The following is a 27973-nucleotide window of genomic DNA, read 5'->3' as shown; positions in this document are numbered from 1 at the left end:
GACAATGATACAAAGATAAAATAATGTATATCATCATAATAGAAAATAGCAGAGTATCAAAAACCAATCTCGGATACAAATGAAAATAATATGATCTCAAAAAGATACTTGAAGTTAAGTCTAAGAAAGAAAAAACAGTGACAAATTTAAGCAAAACCAAAATCCTAGACAAACTCAAGTTCTCAAAACAGATACATAAGCTCATTGGAACAGATTCTCCAATCATACAATGGCATTGGCAGCACTGGCAATCCTAGGCCAAAGATCAGCACACTCCTTACCAATTGGACCAGTGATAGCAGAACCTACAACGAATCAAATACCAACAATGAATCAAATAGGCCAAATGGTACAACTGAATGAAGCATACTGTCAAGTTAACTTCAATAGAAATAAGGCACAACTTTACTGAAACATGATTAATTCAACAACGGTACAGATAAATAAAAGACAAAGACCTAAAGATAGCTTAAGATAATAATACCCAAATATAAATTATACTCCTATTTACTATGCAAAATTGCAAATGTGAGATAAATTAACAAATGGTACCTTTCATTTCACCCTTTGGATTCACAATAACACCAGCATTATCTGCAAAAACAAACATAAGTAGATATAAATCAAGAACAACACTAAAACGAGATTCTTATAACTTAATATATATATATATATATATATATGAAATTTACCAGCAGACAGGTAACACAATGTAAAATAAATACACATCATGCTGTTAAAAACTGGCAATAACACAATTATATGCTTCCAAATATGAATGACCAATCATAAACAGGACACTCAGCAATATAATCATTACAGAAGCAACATTAATTAAATAAAATAACAAAAAGAATTGAATTAGGGTTTTACCTTCAAAGTACATGAAGACACCATCCTTTCGGCGCCAAGGCTTACGCTGACGAACGATAACGGCAGGCAAAACCTTCTTTCTGAGATCAGGTTTTCCCTTCTTGACAGTAGCCATGACCATGTCACCAACGCATGCTGAAGGAAGACGGTTCAATCGTCCCTTGATTCCTTTCACTGAAATGATGTAGAGATTCTTTGCACCAGTATTGTCAGCGCAATTCACCGTAGCTGCCACTGGAAGACCCAGTGACATACGGAACTTGTTTCCCGCAGATCCTCCACGACCTAATCATACAAATCGCAAAATTCATCGTTAAAAATCATTAGCCAAAAAATAAATATTGAATCTCACCATCAACGATGGACAACAAAAAAAAGGCACTGTACTTACCTCTCTTCGACATCTCTGTCTCTCTCAACCTTCATTCTCTTGTTTGGTTACGTATATAAGCAAAGGGTTTTCTGGTATTAGGGTTTTGTTTGGGCCTGACTTTTTTTATGAACAAATATGGGCCTCGGCCTTTTTAGTTTCTTTTATTGGGCTTGATTCATTTTTGGAAACTTCTCACTCCCCTCTTAAGCTCTCGTAGATTTCTAAAAATCCGGAATATCCCTACCAAAGACATTTTTTGGATTGACAGCTCAAGTAATATATAATGTTAGGTTCAAAAAAGTTGGCTTTTGTACGCCCAATTAATTTTATATCTCCAAAATTGTTAAAAACACAAAATTATTTTTAAAATTTTTATTGATTTAATGATAAAAAAAATTACTTCAAAATTTCACTCCTTTAACCAAATTTCTGATACGTAAAATTTTTTTTATTAAAATTCGGTACACAAAAATTCACTGTCGAAAATTTTGTATTTCAAATTTATGGTAGTACAATTATGTTACCGGAAATTTCACCATCAAATTTTCGGTAAAGTATAATATCGAAAATTTGTACCATGAAATTTCCGGTACTTACATTTACCTTATCAGAAATTTGAAATTTCTGGTAGTTACATTTTCCTTTTCAGAATTTTTGAAATATACGGTAGTTAAATTTACCTTACCATAAATTTCAATTTTTTGAAATATCCGGTAGTTATCATGCTAAACCAGAAATTTCAAAAATCTGAAAATTACAATTTTTTTTTTCACCATAAAACTATTTCAGAAATTTCAGTGACGAATGAAATTTCCAGTAATTATGATTCAATATCGGAAATTTCATTTTTGAAATTTTCAATAGTGTTACCCGAAAATTTGAAATTTCTAATATTGAAAACAAATACCAGATATTTCAAATTTTCGGGTAGAACTCTCGGAAATTTCAAAAACTTAATTTTCAATATTAAATTTGATTCCTCTTGAAATTTCCGGTAAACAAATTTTTGGAAAAAAAACTCACTTTTCCAGTAAAGACAAATAGTGGAGGGGTATTTTAGACATTTCAAACATACAATTTTTAAATGGGAGATATAAGATTAATTGAGATGTACTAAAGTCAACTTTCTACGTCCAAAATTTTTCAACACTTTTATACTTTCGAAAAAACTTCGAATTAAAAGTTTACATTATCTAATGCACAACCAATTTCACCAATTGATTATTTTTAAAAATTTGAACATTTTTCCACGTCTCTAAATAGTATTTCAATAATGTGTAAAATCTTAAAAAAATTCAAAGTGCTTAATTAGTCAAATCAATTACATCATGATTGTTATGCTCTCAAGTTTATAATTTTAGATTACAAAATAAATTAATTCATTTGTAAATTATCTTTTTAGTAAATTCTTATGATATTAGTAAATTATCTACATAATATTTATTGATTTTAAAATTTTAAATTATGATTTTAGCGTTGTTGTAGTAGATAACTATTATACATCACTATGAATTTATTGTTTTCTATTTTAACATACATTGTTTTCTATTTTAACATACATTGTTTTCTATTTTACATTATATGCTGATTGATTTGAATTGATTCGGCTAACCGATCACTTTCAAACAATTTAGAATTTTTGTATGATTGAAATGACATATTATGTGGTGTAAAAAGTCTTTAAATTTTTTTAAAAATTCAATCATTCAAACTGGTCATAGTAAAGATGTTAAACTCTCGAGTTTATAACTTTAAATCACATTTAAAAAATTAAGTAACTGCATTTACAAAAATAAGGTTTTTAGCAGATAACAAAAATATAATTCACAATGCAAATAGACAAGTCACCATAAAGCTTAATAGTGACAGTGACTGGAGGCTGAGTGAACAGACAATGCATCACATAGAAAAACCTTCTTATTCTTCTCAAATTATGCTTCTTGAGCAACAAGCTGCAATTCAAAGGCAAGTAATGTAAATCACTAAGTAATCTGTTAGACTATTGTTTCTATCATAATCCTGTTGCAGAAATATTACAAGACAAGTAATGTTAAGCATGTATGCTAGACGCACATAATTCCCGTAAGCATTAGCTAGAACCATAAATATTTTGGAATCGTTTAGTTCAATCTTAAAGAGATGTGTGGGTGTAGTCTTTAACTCTTAACTAATTTCACATTGTCAAAAACCCTATAAACAAAAAAGTGCATTTGCCGAAAGCTGTGAAGTTCTCAGCAGCACATTACCGTTTTCTAATTTATTTGTTTTGGTTTTATGAATAGTTGTAAAAGCACTAATAATTACATTTTTGTTTTACTTTAATTTCTCTATGTAAATATTTTGTTCACATATCATAAATTTTACAATTTTGATATCAACATCCCATATTTGCTACCCACATTCTTATATATTTAATAGAAACGAAATATTTAAAATATTTTTATTTATTTATATTAATATTTTTGTTTATTTATATTATTTTTTAAATCTTAATTTGTTATTCTATCTTTGTCTTCGACTATAATTTCTCTTTCTATCTTCATCTTTTACCTCACGTTTATATTCATCTTTAGCCATCTTCGTTACTTCTCATTTACATCAGATTTGCATCAATTTTGTTATTGTTCTTGTTTTTTACAATATTTAGTTAAGGTTATGCGATTGAAATTGATTTTGATTACGTAAACCGACTCTCTTAGAAACCTACGTGAACTATTAATTAAAAAAGTTTGTTTAAATATATTTTTAGCCTTTTTAAGTTAATAAAGTATGCAGTTGATGAGTGTCGAACCCACTGAAATTAATAAAACCGAGTAAAAAATCTACTTGTACTAAAAGTGTCAACCCGAATTGTTTTTCAATTGATCAACTTAGATATTTCAAACCAATTAAACAAGGAAATTGAAATGTTTAGGGGTTTTAGTTTAGAGATAAAACAATCATAAATAACCGGTAAAAAAATTTAAAAATTGTGATTGAAAAACAATCAATCCAAGAGTTTCGACAATAATTGAGTTTGATTCAATCCTTAACCATAAATAAACATTTATGTGTTAATTTCACTCTATTACTTATAATTACAGCAATAAACTCACTATAATCCAAATTTTCAATACTAGAAATGCTTCTAGGATGAAGATTAATATATTTAAACATAAAAATTTATTCAATATTTTAATTAATATTTTATAATTTCATAGATGAATTTATTAATTTACAAAATTTAAATAACAATTGACGGCTGACGATTACAAAGGCTAATTTGTATTTTTTCACCGCAAAATTTCCATTATTTTTTTATTAAATGCATACTTTCTTCAAAAGCTTTGTACAAAACGATGTCGTTGCGTACTTCTACATGTTTTTCTAATCAGTTCTTCGATGTTCCTGCGGCAACCAATTTCCGTCACCGGAGACTTACCGGAAGTCACTCCATCCGTCGACCCTGCCTGATGATGTCACATGACAACAACTACCACGCCGATTCTAAGATTAATTCCTCTTCCTTGCTGAGTGCTGTGACCAACCTTCTATGGGGTCGATCCTTACCGCCGGGAGTTCTCGTCACCACCGTCCGCACCGCTTGGAACTCCACGTGGCAGCTCATGATGTCTCAGATCGCTCCCTCTGATTCCACCGGCGGGTATTCAAGACCCGCTTCAAAATTCCGATTCTCCGATTCTCCAGCAAGTGGGCCCCTCCACCTGTACGTTGGGCTGGCATGCCCGTGGGCCCACCGTACTCTCATAGTACGCGCACTCAAAGGGTTGGAAGAAGCCGTTCCTGTATCGGTTGCGTCCCCGAGTGACGACGGGTCGTGGGAATTCAAACGAGTTAGCGGTGTGGATACGGATCGGGTAATTCGTCCGAGTTTGGATAACGCGAATGGTTGTAAAACTTTGAAAGAAGTTTATAAGCTTCGAAGAGGTGGGTATGATGGAAGATCCACTGTGCCAATGTTATGGAACAAGGACTCTAAAGATGTTATATGTAACGAAAGTTACGATATCATTCAAATTTTCAATTCCAGGTTAAATGGGTTGGCCAGTAACCCTGAGTTGGATCTTTCACCACCTGAGTTAAAGGATAAGATTGAGGAATGGTATAAAGTGATATATCCAAATGTGAATAATGGTGTTTATAGGTATATGAATTGAGGTTTTGATTAATGATTTTTTTTAATTCCTTGATCATGGATTATTGAATTGGGTATTGTTGTTGTTGCATTGAAGGTGCGGGTTTGCGCAGAGTCAAGAAGCATACGATACAGCGGTAAATGAATTGTTTAGTACACTTGATGAGTTGGAGGATCATTTGTCAAATTCTCGCTACTTGTGTGGAGACAGGCTTACACTTGTTGATATTTGTTTGTTTACTACTTTGATTCGGTTTGATATTGCTTATAATGTTTTATTTAAATGTACCAAGAAGAAGTTGTATGAGTATCACAATCTACATGCCTACATGCGTGACATTTATCAGGTGATTGCTTTGCTAAAAAAATGTTCAGATTTATTTATCATCATTTGTTATGTTCATTTATGGATTAAGAGATACGTCTTTCGTGCCTTGGACAGATTCCTAAAGTCGCAGATACTTGTAATTTTCAAGAAATTATGGATGGTTACTATAAAACCCTTTTCCCTCTCAATCCAGGGAGCATTAGACCAATCATACCTTCGACTTCAGAGCATGAAACCCTTTGCAGGCCTCACGGCAGGGAATCCTTGTCATCATCATCAACTACACCAATGTTTGTCAAATAATGAACTGCCTCCCAGCACATTATTGTTTTCTTATGTTGATTCAGTTCTGTAAGAGTTAAATAATCTGCAATTCAAAGTTTTAAGGCAATGCAAGTGTATAGCATACTTTCACTTAAATAATGTCATGATGTACTGTTTATACGTACTCTTGACTAGAGATTTTATCTATTTCCACATTAGCGCCAAATTTTGCACCTTATGTAATTTTTCATCTCTGCTCTCGCAGTCCCAGCTCAACTCAGAAAATTTCAGCTATACTAATTAGTAGCTATTTGTGATTCCTTAACATAACAGATTAACAGTTATGCACTCCCACTCATCCAAGGGTATCATAATTTTTAAAAAGTAAATATTTCGCCCAGAAGAACAAACGGTAAAACCAAGAAACATACACTAATAATACTACTACGCAACAACAACTGTTACAAAGCCCTGCAAATCCGGCAGTAAAATATATTCAACTTCACTGCTTAGCCTCCATTAATAAATATATCAAAAGTATCCATCAAATATCTGTTTTATCCTATACAAATTGACATTGATGTACCAAAAACAGATAACATTGAAGGACCATTTTGATATAATTATAAATGGAAGCGCAAACTGCCGATACATGTATCTTAATTAAGAACCAAAATGATTGTTGTTACATTTGTCTTTCTTTGGACAAGATTCCCACAAAGCTGTACAAAGTACCTATTGCCTAGCCACCATTAAAAAAAAAAAAAAAACCCAAAAGAAAACATCACTAAAGTAGGCTAGGTCTTGTTCCACGGCCTAGGTGAGTCAACAAAATGGTTTACTGGAGACCAGCTATCACCTCGCAATTGTTACAGATCTAGTGGTTCCTGCATCAAAGAAGAGTAAATATTACTTACAGAAATCGCTAATCAATAATGGTCACAGTGTTGACAAAAGTGTTGTGTGCATTCATGAGTGTGTGAATAGATGTCGCCATTAAAAGAATTCCACTAAAATCAAATATAAGTTAGCCAAGCAATGATATGAAACCAAGCATAACATAAGCTACATACAGTACACATTCTCAAAAGCCAATAAGTTATCTCACGATTTCACAGTGAAGTAAATTAAATTCAAAACTTACAATTTGGTAAGTAACCATAGCCTTTTCAACAATCAAGCAAGCAAAAGAATTAGCAGAGAACAGCTTCGATTACTAATCATGGCTTACACATGATCCTTCTACAGAAATTCCTAAATTATCATAAATATTGTTATTATGGTTTCATATTAAATAACACCACTGATCAGATATATATACATACACACACACAACCTAAAAGAAGATTAGCATCTATGACAGAGAAACCCAGACCGTGAAGGAAAAGTGGATGCAGTATATATTTCATAAATTCATTGTGGCTGAAACTTGAAATACACAAATGTTGGAACAAATTAGAGAAGGCTAGGCTGCAGCATAGGAATTTGCAATGTCCAGAAAAGAAAAGAAAAATTATAAGGACCACTATTTTAGAGATAAAAGGTAGTAGTATAAAAAATGCAAACTACCAATCAGTGAGAAATTGAACTTACTGGTTGATCGCTTCATATTCCTGCAGAACTTACTGCCACATCTGCATTGGAACAGCTTGACAGGCTGATCATGGTCATCAAAGTCAATGCCGTAATCCTGCAGAAACATCACAAGCATAAGATTCTGTAGAGAAAAAAGAATTATTCTAGATTAATTCAACTGTTTTGAAGAAAGTACACTACAAAAATACGAAGGCAATTCTCAGTATAACCTTACTTAATGGTCTGCCAACCAACCAATGCACGTAGCATTTGTCAATTAAATAGCCATGAAAAACTATAAAATAAATTCAACCAAAAATAAATTATGTCAACCGATTTAATTGTTGCTAATTGGCTCACTACATGAAAAAGGAGAGTAATTACTAAGCATGGAAGCACAATAAAGTGATGTTATTTAAACAATACAGAATCATTCATCAAAAACCATATTACGTAACAAAACTTACCCAGGTGAGCTCTTCCTGCGCTGCTATATTTCTGGAAGTGAAAAGGGCAAACTGCAAATTTTAAAACATCAAAAGCATTGGTAAGCAAAACGTGGTACACAGTTTGTTGTGATAACAAGAGGCAAGTAAAACAGATTATCCAACTTCAATGATTTGCTAGGTCTCACATGATAGTAGTAACGATCTGGACACTCAATTTGAATTGGGATTTCAACCAAGTTTGCATCAAAACATCTGAAGAAAAGTGAAATGGAATTAATAAAGAATCACTTAAATTACCAAATAACTTCCAAGGCACTGTTTTGCAGAAGTCAAGAGTTAATAGAATACAATCACAAGTATCAAATCATCTGAATGCAGAATCAACCATTCAAAGTATGCAAATGAAACGAAGCTTTCTGCATTCATATGCAGTTATAAATATTTTATCTATACCTAATTAGATTTTACTGCACAGTTACGAGATAAGTAATACCATTTGAGTTGAGTGTCAAGCAATAAAGAGCATAAGAGAAAGTAAGTCCAGTGTTATAGACTTATACTGATGGGGGAATATTGCGACGCAAGGCAAGATAAGATTAGAAACAAGAGCATTAAAAAGATGATAGAATCTCATTTTTGGTAGTTTGGGCCTGTTTAAAGAAGAACCTAGAAACATCGATAAGGAAGGTAGTCAAATAGAGGTAATTCCAATAGTTTGGGTTACAGAGAGATCAAAAGGAAAACTATAGTTTAAACCATTAAAAAGAATTGGAATTAAATGGTCTATCATTGCATATGATTCGTGATAGGTCACTATAATGCAGTTTGATCCATGTTGCAGACTCACTCACCTAGTGGGAAAAGGCCCTGAATCATTCTCCACATCTGTAATACATATTTTAATCTATGAAGTATTAAAAATTCATCAATCATGACAATTATATAGAAAAAAATTCCTTTTCTCTACCGATGATTAGATGTGCATGTGTTAAAAACAATATGAACTACAACCAATGTAAACTTGAGTTGTTTTTCTTATTCATATAAAATAAATACATACCAAATTTAATGAAACTTCGCAGACAATTTTTTTTTCTTGCTGAGTAGTTTGTAACATCTTTTATTCGCTGACAAATTTAATGGAAACTTCCCTGATTCTGTCTTACTATGTTGGTAATCTCGTTTAAAATATTATTCAAAGATAGAAAGCAAGTGTCCTGCCTGAGGAGCTGTTTATGAAACAGAAATCCCAAGTAAACTGGCTTGAAGCTGGTGATCAAAACACTAGCTATTTTCACAGAGTTGTCAAAGCCAAAGCTGCTAAGAGCAGAATTCTGTCTATCACCTCTGCTACAGGAGATTGAGGACATATAAATAATATGGACCTTAAATATGAGGGTCCACAAGTGAACCCATTACTTTTACCGGCAATTGGCTGTAAACATATTTTCCCGCTTTCTTGCTTTTTGACATGTATTATCTCTCGCTGTGCCTCCCTCTACCTCTCTCATTGAGACTGCAAAATGGGTTTTCTCTCTTTCTCTTTTAGATGCAGTGAGTCAACGTCGTTGCAAAGACATATTCACCGAACTCTTAGGTCCTGTGAGGGGTTAAATTTTAACAAGGGTTCGCTATTTCTAGTGCCAAACCACCAAACATGGCTTAACTTGATGTCACTTTAACTACTAGTAGTATCAAAATCAGTTGTTGATGCTTTGGCTTTTAACTTTATTCAACTTCTTTTAGATGCAAAGTTTAGCATAATTTTGGTATTAGTTTATTGTCCATTCATTAGAACCAACAACAAGTTTCAACAATAAAATGGTTTTTAGTAATGAGGTTTATGTTGGTGTCAATGGGTTGTCTTGTCCTATCCTTTGTAGTCAGTATCGGAGATTCGACGCTACACAAAATGCCGTGGCGGAGCAGATCAGTGTAGCAGCTGTAGCGCTGCTCGTGGCGGCGAAATCGCAGAGAATGCATGGATAAGATGACCCCAACAGTGAAGATAGGAGAAAAAGACATAAAAGGACCTCGTTGTTTATCACAAAAATGCTAAAAGGCCCTCATATTTATCGTGAAAAGACAGAAAGCACCCTCATTTATTCTGCAAAAAGACAATAGCCCTCACGTTTTATTCTTATTGAACCAATTAGGGTTTTTCCTTTTGCAATCGCTTATTTCTTCTCGTTCACGACCTCTCATCTCCTCTGCTTGGCTCCGACCTTCATCTCCTCTCCTCTCTGCAACTTTTCCTGCCATGTGACTTCGGCACAACTATGGATGACTCCAGTGCGACCTTCACCTTCCCCGTTCTCTGTACCACCAAACCTCTTCTTTTCCCCTGTTATTCTCATCCCCAGACTTGAGCATAACAGCCATACTGCTATGCGCTACACAGCGATAGCGTTTTGGGAGTCGTCCGCTACGTTACACTATCCGCCATTGACTACATAGGTCCTATCTCCAATCTCAAGTAGGTGAATGATCTACTAATGTAAAAGGATTAAGATAGTGGTGATTGATACAAAGAACACTAATGGATCATGTTGTTCTATTCTACCCTGCAATTCATCATTTTCGCTCAAATAATAAGACTGTCAAGAAAATAAAAACCTGCAATAACCGGAAATAACAATTGGTTCACCCATGGACTCATATAAGTTCCACATTATATATATATAGGGCACATATCAAGTGAGATGATTAATTAGCAACTATTGGATTGAAATAAACTGTTGAGATTAAATCAATTGTTTTAAGATTCTCTGTTTTTACTTGACCGCTTAATCGTCTTCCTGTTCTTCTCCATTTCCATTTCCATAGCCCCCAACAAGTACACATAAATCTTCATCCTATAAGGTCAATTTATGAAATGCACAATTTATTTATCTCTTTTTATCGAATTTGAATTTGTTTTCTTTAAATATGAATTCACCTAAATATACCAATCTTTGTTTTGTACATTTTTAATTGGTGACTTCACTTTGACCCTTTCAGTTTTTACGCTACAAAAATACAATGCGGGTCAAGTTCCAAAAAAAATAGCTTAAATGTGCAGTGTAGAAGATAGAGATGAAGCAATCAGGTAAAATCACAATCTGGTATAGGGTAATTGACCGATGTTTATTTTGAAATCTTAATTATTACAAATCGCTTTAAAACACAGCTTGAAGGTAAGAAACAATGGTGGAATAAAATTTAAAACATAAGCAAAAAGCATCAAGACATCAAACTAATAGAATAATGATCCGACATTCAAAATTTCAAATAGGCGGTGCCTCAATATCTATCCACTACCATTGATATCACCAATCAAAATAATCGATGCTGGTAAAATTCAAGAACTGGGAAGAATAATAAGAATCGCCCATAAAAGAAGCACAACTGAGAAGAAGGGGCAGCGTGCGATACATAAATTCAAGGAAAAAGCATGCATTTTGAGTAAAAATATCTCTACCATTTATTTCAATCAGATGGTTGCTAATTAATCCTCTCATCTCTCACAATAACCACTCCTCTCACTTGATATGCCCCCTATATATATATATATATATAAACTACAAGAATGAATACTATTTTCTCCAATTTTTCTGAATATCAATAAAAAGTGCAACCAAGTAATGAATGTCAGTTGAAAAATAGTAGTGAGAAATTGTTTTGATATAAAACCGATATTTATTCCATATAACTTGCAAACAGCAAGTACGTTGTTAGAAAAGTGGCAATCAAAGTTAGAGCAGAAGGATTTAAACATTTAGCAGCCCAAGAATAATTTATTCTTGTTTGTTTGCTTTCCCTAGCTTGAACTTTAGGGTGCTAAACGTGAAACAATAGATTAGAAATTTAATACCTGTGATTGATAAATCTAGCAATGTTACCAAAGGATGCTGCATCTAGGCATAAAGCTTCTTCATCCTTCACAAATCCTGAATCCCAATCTGCATCTAGTAGAATTGGGTACATAGACTTCCCATTTTCAGTGCATTTCATGTTCCTCTCATGCAACTCTCCGATGGTTAAAATCTCTCCAGCAAACTCACACACAAATGCACCTTTTGGCAGGTCCTCTAAGGTACGAAGACCCCATCCTTTTTCTTCAGAAGTGAAAAATACCTGCATTTAAAATATTTACTAGAGAACATTTTGAAAAATGTTCTGTTAAGACACTGTCAGAATAAGAAACTCGTTCTTTGCATGGGCATTGTATCTATAATATATAGGAACTTGGGACTGGAGATAATAACTTGCTATACACTATAAATACAATGCATATGTAAAGAATGGGTTTCTTATTCAAAAATATCTTCTTTAAGAGTACAAATTATACATCAATATTGGAGAAATGTATTTGTTTACTAATAGCAAAGATTACTTGAACACCCACCTGCAAGTTATATGTTATTCCTCGCTGGATAACCCGATTGCCACATTGTTTCCCACAGCCACATTTGCTCCAACATTCTTTAATAAACTTCCTCTTCAAATGTCCTTTGCATGGTTCCAAACAACCATCATTCTTGGATCTTTCAAGTGGGCAATCTTTGCAATAAAAGTAATGCTGTTGGGGGTTGTGACTGATAGCAATGCACTCTTCCAAAGTCTCTTCTTTCATTAGGCCTTGAGCAGTATATGCCAATTCGCCCCCAGCTTTATCTGTACAGGCACAATGTGTTGAATAGACACAGCTGCCTACACAGGAACAACAGTCCGCAGTCCCAATACGAGATAGAGAAATGTTAACATGAGCATCTTGGAACACAAGGTTTTGGGGTATGTAGTTGAAAGATGGTGGAAAATCATCAGTAGTTTCATTCACCCATGAAATTTGAACATTTTCATTTCCTTTCGTGAGGTCATTAACATCATGAAAAGACCTTGCATCATCGGCTGTAAGCTGATGATGTGGAACAATCACTAAACTACGTGAATTTGGAGACACGGGATCTTCTAGCTGCTTTTTGCCATCGCTTTGCGAAAAATCATGAGACTTATCCATCTTGGAAAGTAGTACACCATCATCCAGACTACTCTGGTTGGTTGGCGAAAAGGGACTTCGAGGTGAAACCAAGGCAGAAAAAGAATTAACATGAACTGATCCATTTGATGAGTGAGACAATATATCCAATTCTTTATTTCCCTCAACTATCGGAGTGTCATGTGCCTCTGATTCCTTCAACACATCAACACCTGATCTTGTCATAGAACCTTCTTTTGAGTCACCATTTGAATCAGTACTGAATTCCAACATGCAATCACATATATCTCTCAACATTTTCGCGATCGAAAAATTTGGGTCAGTGATTTTATATGATCGCAGACATTTATCCTCCATCATCTTTAGAAGTTGTTCCTGATTAGCCATGCGAAAATCTGGTCCTGCAATAGCTGAGTTGCAGCTAAGAGAAAGTTTTACTTCTCCCTTAGCTGAAGAGGCTATCACAACATTAGAAGCCACTTCTTTATTCGAGGAAGGACGTATATCTTCATTTCTAACTCTATCTCTGTGTTGTGATGATGCCACAGGGACATGGCCAGCTTGCTTTCTAGTAGTGCCGTTCTTCATTGATGAGTCCCTTAAACTTGATGGTTCTTCATTTAAAAAAAAACTCTTAACAAGATGATTGTCAATGGACGACACAAGCTAAAAGAAAAATGGTAAAACAACAATGACAAATAGAATAAAAATGTAATAATTATTTGGTTTAAGACTAAGAAATTAGACCGATTCATATACCAGAATCCGACTCCTGCAAATACAAGCAGTGGTAATCATGGAGTATCTTATGCAAAATTTCTTGAAATGCATAAATCAGTGAAAGCTTGCATAAGCAGATGAACCAATTAGAGCATATGATCATGGTGTTTCACTTCTATCAGTTTCAGTAGACAACTGACATGATTCAATTATACAATGGTGGGGAGACAAAACCAGTTAAACAAATATACTTTTATTTTACAGCCAAACCAAAATTTGTGCATTGACTTTATTCTTTTCAGGTACAGTGAGTCTGACAATAAGGATTTTTCCTGTATTTTGAAAGAAAATGTTTAAATGATGTATGCAGAGTGCTACTCTGGAATGATATATAAGTAAAAAGAGTAGTTGAAAGGTTGATGTATCTAGTTAAAAATTTAGTCTAGATACATCAACTTTTCAACTACTATTTTTGCTTATATTTCATTCCGGAGGGAGTAGAGTACAGTCAGTACTTACTGTTGCTTTCAACAAAAAATGACAGTGTTTGGGTAGTAGTTAGAAAGCCCAAAAACAGAGTTTCATCCACAAATAACATGTTTAACAAAACCACAGCTGGGTTGTGTGTGAACATAAGTTTGGGTAACAATCCATGGTTTGACATGAAGCAAAAATAGAAGTTACTTCTCTGATGAGTAAAACCATGGTTCAGAAACTATAAGCCAAACATGTGAATCACAGTTAAGATGTCATGCAGCTAAACATGAAAAGCAGGAAAAAAACAAGAAACTTGATATTAAGGAATAGTTCATTGAATACCAGGAGGAATCACTGCAATGGGAACCTCATATTCAGGCACTTCATCAACAGGCTCATCTTTAGGTATGATCAATGCATAAGCATGAGGCGTTTGGTTGCTTGGCAACAGAGACTTCCCAGGTTCAACTGATGGTTGTTTAGATGGAGATCCTCTTTCAGATATATGCCTTCTCCCTCCAAGAGAAACTTGAGGCGATGCAGGTTGCTTTCCCCTGTCAGAACTAGCATCTCGCATGGGACCTAGACGTGCTTCAATCCTCACATTTCCATCAGATGACACTGCTTTGTTTTGAGGCTGTTGTGCAGGGAAACTCTGGAGTGTTGTGGCCTTTTCTATTCGAAGCTTCTTTAAAGGAGAAGCAGCTGAGCTAGGGGAATCGTTTGTCACACAATCCCCATGCTGACTCTCTTGTCCTCTTAATCTCAATCTTTTCAGAGGTCGAGCAGCTTCATCATTCATCGAAGCTTCTTCGTCCTCCATCTCTTCTTCCTATTTGTATGAAAACACAATACTTTCAACAGCTATAGACATAGACATAAAGCTAATAAAGTAATGCAGATAAATTGCCAACTAAGAATGGTGAATGTTATGTACATTAACTTTCTTGTTTTTCTTTTGCTCTTCTGGCTCCTATCAAATAAAATTCAACAATGTTAGTAAGTATGCAGAAAGATCATAGAGAGAGTTGGTGTGTGTGCAGCCACGGGGGAGAGGGGGTAGCAAATAAAGTGAGAAAAAACACCTCAAAGTCATTGCTTTCAAATATAGCATCTGCTAGAGCTCTATAGTTCTCTTCCTCAATAAGCTCCCAGTTTTTATCATACAGTTTGAGGAGTTTCTTTAGTACCGGTTTTACTTTTGCTTCAGGAATCTCAAGATTTTGCATTGCACGATAGGCCGCTGCTACTTTTTGTTTGGTCGCCATTTTTAATCATCCAACAGTTACTTTTTTGCTACAGACACCCAAATGTAAAACGCCCTTAAATTCCAAAGATTTCTAAGATAGAAAAAGAAACACATCCTATGATTTATGAGAAATTGAACAAGAAGACTTAAACATTCTTCTAATAAAGGAATAAAATCAGTTATCCAACAAATTCAATAGCCTAAAATAAAGAAGCGGGTGAAAACACAAATATATCCTCTTTAGCACCAACACTTCTGATCGAAGCCGTGCCGTGTGTCCGACACGTGTCATTTTTCGAAATCACCGAGAGGACACTGAAACCTTGATTACATTCAATTAATTCATTTCCTCAAATTATTACCAGTGTTGACGGTTTAGTGTCGGTGTCGGTATTAGTCCTTCATAAGATATATCGCTTCAAAACCAGACAAAAACGACATGTATTTTGACGTACACATTGTACATATACAAAAACTTCAATATCCTTTCTAATGAAACCTTGATTAAGAAGGAGACCAAAACCCTAACTACACTTCTATGTTTGCAAAAAAAAAAAAAAACATTCAAAGTCGTCACCGAGTCAAAGAAGTAATTCTACTTCTCTATAATCCTAATCTTTCTGTACTTAAAAATTAAAATGGAACTCGAAAAATAAATAACACTACATGAATGAGCTAATTAAGCTTAGAAAAAAAGGATGTCAAAGACACTTGTGTTTATGCATGCGATCACGGTAATAGTCAGTAACAATGAAGAATGGATAAAACCATAGATAGAGCATGCAATGTTAGAATCGCACGAGAAGACATTGATCTTACCAATCGGAAACTCAAAACTAAAAAAAAAAATAAAAAACAAAAAACATAGAAGTAGACTTAATTTGGTAGTAGAAAAACGAACGTGTGAAAAAATTTGTACCTAGGGAAAAAGCGGAGGAAAGAAAAGAAGAATGCGTAGAGAGCAAGGTTGGTGAGCGTGATCTGGTGAGTGAAATGAGAGTGAGAGTGAGAAGATGAGGAAATAAATGTGAAGTGAAAGAAAACTGAGATTAGAGTGAGCATTGAAGGTGAAAAGGTTACCTTACCTTAACTGGGCTTTCTTCTTCTCACTGAAATGCTTACCATTTTGTTTTTTGGGATTCTGAATGAATGAGTGAGAGGGACGAGTTGTTGGGGGAAAAATAAGTAGGGCACCACACTTTGCTCGTTGTTGATGTTGATCAATTTGATTAAGAATTTATAATTTAGAATTAGAGACTTTTTAAAATATTTATAATGTTGTCTACTTATTTAATAGTGTCCTATAAAGTCCATGACAAGTCTGGTAGTTTACGCATTCCTAATTTATATTTTTTCATAGATTACGGTGCCTACAAAAATATGTTTTATATTTTAATAAAAAGTTGAGTTGGTTCAATAGAAGAAGTATTATTATTAATAATGTTGAAGAAAGATGAAAAAAATAACTAAGAAGATGATGGATGTTCAAATATTTTTTCAGAATTTGAATTTTTCATTTTTTATTAAAACATTATTAATAATAATTCTCCTTAGACTTGTTTTGGTGGTTTTCAATGTCACGTTGACATTTTGAATGATAATTTTATATAAATGTTAAAAGATAAAATACTAAAAAAAAAAAAAAAAAAGGATAAATTTATAAATGTCTTACTCCTTCAGTTTCATATTGGATATCATTTTAGTTTATAAAAATTATTTCAAAATAAATATCATTCTCAAATTTCAATACAATTTTAATTATTTTTTTCTATATTATTCTTCAATAATAATTATGTATACAGCTTACAAATTATTATTATATTTTACATAGATGATAGTGAAAACATATTCGATAATTAAAATGAATGGTTTAATAACATGAGTTTGTTTCTTTTAACTATTATATTTCTTAATACGTATACAAAAACCTTATTTGATATATATTATTAGACAGATGGAGTAAAAAATAAAAGATAAATTTAAAACGTTTTGAAAAGTAAACAATCCAAATGAGAAAAAAAAAATTTAATCTATATATAAACAACTTAAATGATACTCTTAAAGAAGATAAATCATTTGTATTTTAATTTTACCTATTATCAACTATAAAAAAAAATAATTTTATATATTTGTTTATATTTTATATTTTAATTTATTATTTTATCGATATATAATTTGAGAAGATGCTATAGCGGTCATAATGACTCCTCGGACATTCTCATTTGGTACAACTCAAATTAATGCCTAAGTTATAATACTACTAGCTTTCTAAATTATACTACCACTAATTTTCTCGACATTTTAGTTTGTGTTTCAACTCTTCATCTACGAAGTTGGATTTCACTCTAAAAAATAAAGATACACGAGGATATAAAACACTTTTTAAGTGTGAACTATTAATTGACTTCGTCGATGATTAAATTTTATTGGAGAATATAATTTGCTATAAGTAATAAATTTAAGGGTCAAACAATTTTCTTGACAAACTAGTCTTAAGCCCAAGTATTTGATTTGACTTATATCTACTCATCGTAAAAGAAAAAAAACAAAGTGTAAAAGTGTTATTATGGCTCAAAGGTGTGAATGGATATTGATTTTCCTCTGTAAGTATGATCCCCACAAAGACGACCTCATGTTGGACATGTGAGTGAATATTTTTCTCTATAGAGATGGGGGCAAGGAAGAAAATTCCCTAAAAGGAAGTTTGAAATAGGAGGTCGTACCTTAGTCTTGCGGAGTTCGCGCCTTCAAGGAATATTACCAAAAATGTGTTTTCCACGAACTTGACAAACCAATAATCTTTTCAGTTAAGAGAAATATCCATATTCAATATTTGAAGCCTCTCAAATAACATTACCTATAGTGAAGATAACTTATGGGATGTCAAAAAATATGTAAATGTATTGCAAATATGATCCATTTATGGTCACTTTGCTATTTTTTTTTAAAAGAATTCAATATAAAAACAAAATTACACTTCACTTGTATTTTTATTATTCCCAAAAAATATAATGTAAGACTACAATTCTTCATAAAAAATATATTAAAATGTATTTTTTTTTTATTGATGAGTCTTTAAGAATATGGATGAGGAAGAGAATTTCTCACATTGAGAATTGCAATAGGGATGAAAGACATTTTAAGGAGCAGGGACGAAGAACGAGGAAGACTCGCTATCACTATTTATGCCTTACCTTACACACTACAAGAATATTAAGATTTATTGAGTCGAAAAGTTGTTATAAAAGGGTTACAATCGTCAGTAACTACAAGTTACTGAGTAACTACAAGATATCGATAGTCTCGTGGTGGCCAAATCCAGCCAATTAAAGGTTGGCTGCAAATATTACTGATAGCCTAGGCCCTTAATAAAAGGAATGGAGGATTTAGAATTCTAGTATCATATACTAGCCGAGCGGATTATTCCGCCATAAACAATTGGCGGCTTACTCCGCTATAAATTAGTGGCAATTCATGCTCTTGGATATTTGTGATGGTCTGGAACGCCAGTGACGTTAAAATAAAAATTAAATCCAATAACAATCATAAATTAAAAACTAATTAAGAATTCAACAATATTTATAAATTTAATATAAAAAATTATAAAACTAATTATTAAGTAAAATATAACAATTCATAAATTAAGTCATTTATACCATAATTGTCATTCAACACAATAATATTTAAATTATCCATACCCACTGAAATAAAAAATAAAAAGTGAAACCGATCGTACCAAAATAATAAAACAAAATGAACTACTGATAATAATCGTTATCTCTGCTTTTCTTAACATTATTATTTGGCCGATTACCCTGGGATTCGTTATCAAGTGTGAAATGTATATCACATTATTTGAAAAACGACATTGTCATCAAGATCAAGAGTTATTATTGTAGAAAAAGCAAGTAAGCCTTTGTTTCAATACTAGTGGATTTCAGTCTTAATTGCTCTCATCGAAAGCCATCAGACGAAGGAATCAATATTTAGGTTGAGATTGTTGTTGTTGATACCAGTATGATCACTTTTTTGCATAGATGTGACTTCCAGAATTTAGTGAAAACATTGCACACTATGTGGTTGTTGGAACATCTCCATATGAGTTATTTTGGATAACAAAGTGTGATTAGAATCAATTGGTGATGTGGATTTGAGTTGCTTTCACATGAGACGATGGATCTAACAGCAAGTAATTTCTTCAAATAAAATGAGAAAAGAAAGAAGCAAATATAGAATAGATGGAGAAAATGAAGAAGGAAAGCGTCACAGCCTAGAAGATTGATAAGCCAACGAGAAATTGCCACAATGGTAATAAACTCATTGATAATATTCAAGCAAATTATAATCCAAACTTAAAGAGGAGACATAATCCACTCACCTTTCTCATGAGAACAATTATAATTCATTTCAAACTTATCAAAAATGAGTCTTTTACAAGATATTTAAAGAAGAATTTACCATATTCTTAAAATGGACCAAAAACCAACTCTTTATATCCTTATTGAACTTACACCATCTAACTAAAATGATTACAATTCAAATTAAACTAAAAACTAATAGTCGAAATGTGCAGGCAGTGGTACAAAATGTGATTCATAACTAGATGGATATAACCATTGTGGTTTCTCTCTTCTTGGTAGTCATTGATTGTGGGCAGAAGACACAGTTAAGATGGTAGTTAGGTCTTAAAGTTTAGTTTAGTCATGCCAATTAGGCTCCTAGTCACTCTATTTGTGTTTTGTATTGATACTCGTGTCTGTTTAGACTTAACTCTCAAAGTGTTTCCTTATAAGTGTATGGTATAACATTGTAATCCTCTTGATTTTTCTGTTGACTGAATTTGCTTTTACTGTAAAAAAATGAGAAGCGATTCAAACCAAACCAAGAAAACTGATATATGAAAAATAAAGGTGACAGGGCTAAAGCATGCCCTATGATCTTGTTCATCCCATCTTCACTATGACAAGGGCGCCACATTTTGGATTAAAACCCCATACAAAAATAAAGAGAAATAAACTACTTTTCTCATTGAACCAAGGTTGCTGGAGCTAAATCAAAATTGAAATGTTTTACACAGCTGGGTTTGGAGCAAGTTAACAGGAAACAGAGTCTCAGAAGACAATGCCATGCGCAGACCAGTGGAAAATGGGGCGACCCAAATTAAAGTAGTAAGTCTTCGCAAATTCTCAAGCTGTTTTAAGATAATCACACAATGTTACTATCTTCAATTCAACTATTCAAGTGTTGTTAGCTAGCAACAATATTATGTGTTCACAAACTACTATTGTTCTGCAATTCGCAATTTAAAACAAGACTGTAATCAAATTAAACCATAGCAAAATGTGAAGAAACCACCATTTACAAACAATTCACTCAACCCCACCACCAGTTCATTTTTTAGTATGCAAAGTAAGAATTTAACAGCACCATTGCAAATTGCATCAATAGAAGAATTCAAGCTCTTCATGATCAATCTGTCACAGGAAATGTTCTCACATTACCTTCCCAACACCAAGCATTGAAGCCAAAGTTACCACAGCACATAAACCACAAAAGTGTTTTTGATATGAAATATGCACTGTGATGCTTAAAACAGGTTTAACCAACAATATATATCATATTAATTTTTTCAAAATAATAATGCAGACTCGCATTAGAGCATTCTAATAAAAATTAGTAAGTAGCAGCATATAAATCAAATTACATATCAAGCATTCCACACTTAACTATGATAGTAATTATTAATACTCAAGTGTAAGAAAACACAAAAACTCATAACTGCAAAGTTCCTAAAAAGGTACAACTACAGATCATAGAATTATTGCAATCAGAAACCCTAGAAACAGAATAACACTGTTCTCAATCAATGAAAATTCGATATCCGAAAACCAAAACCTAAATCAAGAGATAAAACGACGATCACTTAGGAGGAGTGCCGAGGATGCTAGCCTGCTGAAGTTCGAGGTCGTTAAGCTGCTGCTCGCGGTCCATCTCGATGATGAGAGGGACGACGAGAACAAGGAAGGTGGTGCCGGCAATCCAGGCAGCTTTTCCGGTGCTCTTGAGAAGCTTATTAACGACGAAGGAGGTGTCTGATGCGGTTTGCTTTCCCCAAGAAACGATTTGAGAGCGTGAGATCTTGGTGATGGAGAAGGTTGAATTGTCCTTCGAATTGTTTGGTCTTTCAGGTAGAGAAACACCACCTCGTCGAGACGCCATAGCCAAACAACACAAGAAATGAGTGAGAAAGGTAAAAGCAACAGCTAGGGTTTAGTTTTGCCCCTTTCTGATTTTTATTTTATTTTATGATAACACCGTGCTCTTGCAATTTAGGATTTTTTGCGCAAAATCTTCCGCGTCGCTAAAGCTGAATTTCAACTTTACATCCAAATAGTTTTTTTTTTTTTTAATTTAATGTAACTACAATTTTTGTCTTAAATTACCCTCTAATTTTTGTAATTATCTATTTATTTTACAAAATACGTTCAATTAGATAGGATGATTAACAAAACAAAAAATATGTTAATTGTCTGCGTAAAACATGATTAACAACCAAACTAATTTCTTCTATGATTAATATTTATGGTTAATGTATGATGAATAATCTTTAATATCATCTGTCTATAAAAATGAATTTGATGGTGTTCGCGCATATCGACTATAGATAGTTCTGACGTGACTAATTTAATTATGTATATAGTAATTATATAATAGAAAGTGGTTGAGATGATACATGATTATAAACTTTTTGGACAAATGGACATTACAAAACATACATAGGTGCATATATGTTGTACTAGATTAACTGCTTTTTAATGGCCATAAATTTAATTAATGATATAAATAAAATCTTAACACGGTTTTAAAAATAAGAAATTAAAAATTAATTTTGAACAAAAAGAGCAAAAGTACATTTAAACTAAATATAAGTTTTTTTTAAAGGTGAAATGGGTCATCCAAACTATATTGATCACATGCAGTTTTAATCTTTGGATGCAGTCCAATTTAACCACCCCTTATAAAACTCTAAGTACAACGACCCTACTAGCCTGTACTAGTACTTTGCTACTTCAAATTATTTGTGTTTAATTGTTTTTTTTTTTTAAACTTGTACCCAACCAATCGAACCACAAGACCCACCTTACTATTAAGCACAGCCAATATATTTCTTAAGTATGATTTAGTGTGTGTATCAATTTTTGAGGCCCAATTAATAGGAAGTTATAAAATTCATGATTTCTCACATGTAATCTGAACAATCTTACCAACTTGATGTTTAAGCAAAGAAATATAATTGCCACTTTATCTTACTTCTTTTTTACTCATTTATTAAAAGTGCGGCCAAATAGCTAGGTTGTTGTGTAATGTAACGAGGCTATGCTTTATAAACTACAACAAGTTTCATTTCTACAAGTATTACTCTATCAAATCTTTTTCAAACTCTGATTTCAAAACAAGAGATTAAAGTAAGCTTCCTTAAATAAAGTTTCTTTCAAAAAAACATATAGTGTTTAATAACATTTTTCCCCTCACTAATTATAAACTTGTGGTATTTTTTGAAGTGTATCCAAGAGTGAAAGTGAGGGTCACAGAACAAGAAGACTATGTGTATCCAGAAAATGACAGTGGAACTTGGTCTTTCTTGAAGCTCATTCAGTCCTTAAACTTTGAAGGTAATTAATTTATCTTAATCTAGTTTTATTTATTTATTTGCTTTAGCTTCAATTTTATTTTTTAACTTTTGCAATTGTTAATCTTTGAGAGCAGAAGAGGAGAATCAGAGTAAAAGTCAAGCATCAATTTCCAAAAACACAAACAACATAGTAACAAGGAGATTCACTCCTTTAACTAAAGGTTGGAATTTTTCATCTAATAGTATCAATATAATTAGCATTGTTTCTTTTGGTAAAGGGTGAAAATAATGATGACGTTTCAACTTCCACAGGAATATTGAAGAATACCAGTAAACAAGTTGGTGAGGTTCCAAAAGAAAATGCAAGAGCTAGTTCTGTTATACGACCACGTGCAGTTTTATCTAGTCCTGGTAATTGTTATTAAAGGGAAAATAAATGCTCATGTTATGTGAAGATTTTACATACCCAAAAAAACATGTATTTTTTTATAAGCCCAAAATTAAAAACAAATTTAACTAGTTTGTTTAATCCTATTATAAATATTGCAAAAATCATTCAATCAGATCAGGACCCTATCTCAAGATGTAAAATATGAAAATACTTTTAAAATTGAAGTGATTGGGATTAAGTTGCAAAATAAAAAATAAAAATGGTTAGAATGCAAAAGAAATAGGAGTATTTATATAATTATTCAAAATTTAGAGTGTGTTGGTGTTCACTGTCACTAAATACTAGATCTATCCATGTATCTAATATGCTAATATGTAGAGGATTTTAATGATCTAAAACGTATCACCTCATGACAAAAGTCATTATTTAGAGTTTAATGTTGAAAATTCAAGGACGAAACTCAAATTTCCTCAAGATTAGTATTAAAATTATCATTAATATCACTTTTAATTAACAATAATTTATCTATTTTTAAAAATATGATATTAATCGAATTTTTCTTTCAGATAATGATGGATTAATTGGAAGTATAAATGATATGAACAACAATATATCCTTAGCTAAGAGAAAGAAGGATCCAAGAGGGAACGTGGGAGGTCAAGCCAAGGTTTTGGCTAATCATGGAAGAAGGGGTGGGGAGGTATTCAAAGACAAAGCTCCTCCAAAAGCAAAGTGCACGTTTGAAACTTTGGATCTTAAAAGAGGCCATGCTTTGAAAAAAGGGGCTTCAAAATCCGTTGGAATTTGATTTATATATATAATATTAAAATAAGAAAGTATTTCAGTGATTTATTAGCAAGTTTTTGTAAGAGTGAAGTTTTGGCAGATTATACATGCCTCTTTAGAGTGTTCTTGTGTATTTTCAAAATGCTGACCACTTAGTACTTTTTGGGTGCAAAAGAGAGTTTATTTTCAACTGAAGACACTAGTAGTTTCTCTTACTAATCTTGTACCAATCTTGAATTCGCATATACTTATATTAATATTTATATATGCAATAATCCCGAGAAACCAAACATTTTATACATACAAAAGGCACTTAAAGGATATGTATATTGTGAATGTCTCCGTGTTAGTTTTCCGGTACAGATTTAGCCTCCAAAATTTTGAAATTAAAACTATACATTATGTGTTTGATGAAATGTCACAACATATACACATTATTCCAAAAGACAAAGTTTGGACAGGTCCACCTGGTGCTAAATCCATACCCTGGAACCTTTCCATGTTTCATTTGTCTTTCAATCAGTTGCTCAAATATGATATTACCGAGACCAATTTGATATGTAATTAGATAGATAAAAATATTGTGAAATCTCCTCTTTTCATTGTCATTGATTGTGGGCGGAAGACTTTTCTAAGTTGACAGTTTAATTTTAGTTGTTGGTTTAATAGTACAATATGAGTCCTTAAATCACTGTTTGTTATCCAATAATTTTGTGTTGTTAGAATTTAATTTTAGATAATTTACTATTACGTGGGTGGAGGTTATTCCAAATCCTTTATTTCAATTTGGTTGTAATCCTTGTGGAATTTTTGTTTTGAAGAATTTATGTTTAAATTAAATAAAAAAATGTGTTCAAATTTTTAATGAAAAATTAGACTTGAAGAATATACTACTATACTACATGAAAGAAATGTGTTTAAATTTTAAAACGAAAGACTAAAAATAGCATGCAGCTCAAAATGGAGAGACTAATGTAATTAGATTTATAATCTTGGATAAAGATTGAAGAAATGGAATAAGAGGTAGTTATTTAGCTAAGTTATAACTGAAAAAGAGTTTGTCTTAGAATAAATTGATCTCAGTTAGCTCATTGAAATTTGAGATCAAGTCAAAGCACCCCACCCGCCAAACTAACTAGTCTCTGCAATTCCATTTTACAATCTTTTCTTTTCCGTTTCATATTTTGAAGGTCTTAATCTCCGCAATTAACAAACAAATCGTGTTTATTTTCCTTCTTTTCAAGACTAATATATTCTTTATTCACCTCTCTTTCCTTGGCCACCAATTATTTTTCTTGCTTAATTCTTTAATCTCTCTTTTCAGACTTCCATCCCTCTGCTGCTGTGATTGTTACCTGAAATTGAGATGAAAAATGGAGAATATGCCTCCACCTGAACAAGTATATATTATTTAAATCTTTATGTCATATTTTTCATTAATAGTATATGAAAATGAATATCACAAGTGTTAATTTCTTGGCAGGTTGGTGCATTCTTCGCTCCACAGTATTACGGACTTCTTTCAAAAGAACCCAATTGCATGCACCATTTCTACGCCGAACACAGCACCATGATTCTTGTTAATGCAGATTCCATTACAACCGCTTCCGAACTTGATGTTAGTTATGCAACATTCCAACCTATATATATATGTATATATATATATATATATTTAATTCAACACAACATGTTGTTAATTCATTTTCTTTGTCCTTTATATTGCAGCAAATTCATACTCTTATAATGTCACTCAATTTCGTTACAATAGACATCAGTTCAATTAAATCTCTTGAATGTTGGGGTGGAGGTGTGCTTTTAGTCGTCTCAGGATCTGTCAAAATCAAAGATGCCACCCAATGGCGCAAATTTATTCACACCATGTATCTTGCTCCTCAAGGAGACGGTTATTTTGTAATGAATGATATTCTTCATCTAATTGATGATCATCATGTGACAAATCATACAAACCTTGTAGTTCCGGTTTCATCCGAAGATATCGATCCTCGATTTCATTCAGAGCATCCACCACCCGGTAATTATATTACATTTTTTATACTGGTGCAGCAAAATTTGAATAAACTGTTATTATTTTGCTAGCGATACGCTATTTAGAATTAAATGTTGTCAAATAGTGTTGCAGTGTTGCGTAGTAAAATTTGAACAAGACTGCTATATGATATCCTATAATAATGTGTTATTTTTAATTCTTTGAGTTTTCAATTATTATTTATGTGCTATTTTTAATTAACAGCTACAGACACTGGTAATTTGGATGAATCAGTAGTTAAAAAAATTGATGACTTAATGTCCCTTATGGTGAATCACTTTGATTTTCCATCACTGCCACGACCACGATCACGATCACTTTTTGATCTTCAAACCCCACCTACGGTCAGTGAACCTCTACCTACACATGAGGAGGCATCTTCATCAAATTCATCAAGTGTTGCTAATGCTGATACAGTTCATGAAAGTGTTGCTGCTACTAAGATAGAGGAGACATCTTCATCAAATTCATCAAGTGTTGCTAATGCTGATACAGTCAATGAAAACGTAGATGCTACTAAGATAGAACCTGTGGTTGTTCAAGAGGAACCTTCTCAGATATCTTACAAGTCTATTGTAAGTACCTCTAATTAATTTTAGTATAATTTTAGCCATAATATTATCCAACTTTGAATAAACAATTAACAAGGTCCACATCATCGGAGTAACTGAATTTTTAACACAATGCTAGTCTTATATGGCTTTTGAGCTGTCCTATTATATGATTGTTAGATTGGAGTAACTGAGTTTGAAATACAATGCTATTTGTTTTATGAACAGTGGAAAAGCCTTAAATTAAATGTCATATGATTGTTAATGTTGCAGTTAGTTTCACCTACATCAGCATCAACGCCGAGAGGCAGAGGCAATATTCCAAGGGGGCGTGGTTCTGATGACAGTAATAATAATAACAAAGGAAAGGGAAAATCCGGATACTAATTGATTGGGAGTAGTTCAGAATTTGAAAATGTCTCCAAAAAGATTAATGGATCAATCAAAATTCGAGCTTATAGAAATGTAGTCTTAGTATCTTTCGTGTTATAGAAATGACTTCTTTTATATGTTAATAGGTCAGACCTTGTTTGCTTATTTTGCAAGCATAGATCAATTTGTTTTCCTTGAATGGTTTCTATTACACCATTCAGGTTAAAAAATTTGTGCATGTATGTAGTCATATACAAAGAATTGTGAGGCTTTGTTTAATTACATAGTTGTTAGAAAAAGATAATTTTTGGGGATAGAAAAAGGGAATTTTTTGGGACTTAAACTCATGTAGTGAAATATATGCTATTATGTACACGTAAGTAATTTTTGCCCAAATTGTAAACATGAATCAAATTTGTCTATCCATTGATATTTGTGAGCACTCTAATGATATTAAGTCGATAATGTAAAAAATGAAATGGAAATTAAGTGAATAATATTACGAATGCTTTAGAAGGATAGACTAATTTAATTTATATTTTATAATGTAAGATCATTTTAAAATATTATCTTGATAATACTTTAGGTTTGAATATCCCATAATTTTAAAATTTTAATGGTTTGGTCTAGAGATAAACGAAATAAGTATTAAATATTCAGTATGTGGGTTTAATACTTATTAGTATTAGTTTGATCGAAGAGAAATAAATGTAAATTTTTTATAAGTGAACATCATCCCTCACCTTAAATTTATTCAAAAAAAAAATCTACA

At 32.6% G+C, this 27973-nt stretch overlaps 5 protein-coding genes and 1 non-coding gene across 13 annotated transcripts; 2 read left to right on the top strand and 4 right to left on the bottom strand.

The window, feature by feature from the left end:
• Window positions 1-5: 5 nt before the first annotated feature.
• LOC101491017 (large ribosomal subunit protein uL14x/uL14z/uL14y) lies at window positions 6-1414 on the bottom strand. The gene is made up of 4 exons (XM_004495009.3): window positions 1265-1414; window positions 874-1158; window positions 553-594; window positions 6-305 (listed from the first exon to the last, which is right to left on the bottom strand). The coding sequence occupies exons 1-4, from the start codon at window positions 1275-1277 to the stop codon at window positions 223-225; spliced, it is 423 nt and encodes a 140-aa protein (XP_004495066.1). The 5' UTR covers window positions 1278-1414; the 3' UTR covers window positions 6-222.
• On the bottom strand, window positions 685-829 carry LOC113786436 (small nucleolar RNA snoR137). The gene has a single exon (XR_003472719.1). It is a non-coding gene; the product is annotated as a small nucleolar RNA snoR137 (small nucleolar RNA).
• Window positions 1415-4550: 3136 nt separating the features above from the next.
• Window positions 4551-6199, top strand: LOC101490700 (uncharacterized). The gene is made up of 3 exons (XM_004495008.4): window positions 4551-5390; window positions 5479-5728; window positions 5824-6199. Exons 1-3 carry the CDS (start codon window positions 4585-4587, stop codon window positions 6010-6012), a joined length of 1245 nt encoding a protein of 414 aa, XP_004495065.1. The 5' UTR covers window positions 4551-4584; the 3' UTR covers window positions 6013-6199.
• A 187-nt stretch (window positions 6200-6386) lies between these two features.
• On the bottom strand, window positions 6387-16660 carry LOC101490037 (probable inactive histone-lysine N-methyltransferase SUVR2). Of its 8 annotated transcripts, none has more exons than XR_012162526.1 (12): window positions 16507-16660; window positions 16341-16402; window positions 15258-15512; window positions 15110-15145; window positions 14515-15004; window positions 12385-13589; window positions 11851-12113; window positions 8183-8249; window positions 8016-8066; window positions 7567-7663; window positions 7118-7227; window positions 6387-6860 (listed from the first exon to the last, which is right to left on the bottom strand). XR_012162526.1 is itself a non-coding variant. In XM_012714324.3 (11 exons), exons 3-11 carry the CDS (start codon window positions 15438-15440, stop codon window positions 6829-6831), a joined length of 2424 nt encoding a protein of 807 aa, XP_012569778.1. In that variant the 5' UTR covers window positions 15441-15468; window positions 16341-16402; window positions 16507-16659; the 3' UTR covers window positions 6387-6828. The 8 variants fall into 8 exon arrangements, 1 of the variants encoding a protein (XP_012569778.1); XR_189618.4 differs by having other exon boundaries at window positions 15258-15468; XR_012162527.1 differs by having other exon boundaries at window positions 16502-16651.
• A 4475-nt stretch (window positions 16661-21135) lies between these two features.
• LOC101489721 (mitochondrial import receptor subunit TOM9-2) lies at window positions 21136-21763 on the bottom strand. The gene has a single exon (XM_004495006.4). It carries the CDS (start codon window positions 21638-21640, stop codon window positions 21341-21343), a length of 300 nt encoding a protein of 99 aa, XP_004495063.1. The 5' UTR covers window positions 21641-21763; the 3' UTR covers window positions 21136-21340.
• A 944-nt stretch (window positions 21764-22707) lies between these two features.
• Window positions 22708-27598, top strand: LOC101489064 (uncharacterized). Its single transcript, XM_004495004.4, has 10 exons — window positions 22708-22887; window positions 22984-23094; window positions 23189-23275; window positions 23367-23465; window positions 24012-25421; window positions 25556-25631; window positions 25715-25849; window positions 25957-26263; window positions 26483-26853; window positions 27103-27598. The coding sequence occupies exons 6-10, from the start codon at window positions 25605-25607 to the stop codon at window positions 27214-27216; spliced, it is 954 nt and encodes a 317-aa protein (XP_004495061.1). The 5' UTR covers window positions 22708-22887; window positions 22984-23094; window positions 23189-23275; window positions 23367-23465; window positions 24012-25421; window positions 25556-25604; the 3' UTR covers window positions 27217-27598.
• Window positions 27599-27973: the final 375 nt, after the last annotated feature.

The sequence above is a fragment of the Cicer arietinum genome, chromosome 4 (assembly GCF_000331145.2).
Source record: "Cicer arietinum cultivar CDC Frontier isolate Library 1 chromosome 4, Cicar.CDCFrontier_v2.0, whole genome shotgun sequence".
NCBI classification, from domain to species: domain Eukaryota; kingdom Viridiplantae; phylum Streptophyta; class Magnoliopsida; order Fabales; family Fabaceae; genus Cicer; species Cicer arietinum.
Note: the sequence above shows the minus strand (reverse complement) of the source record. Positions and strands in the feature narration are given on the sequence as shown.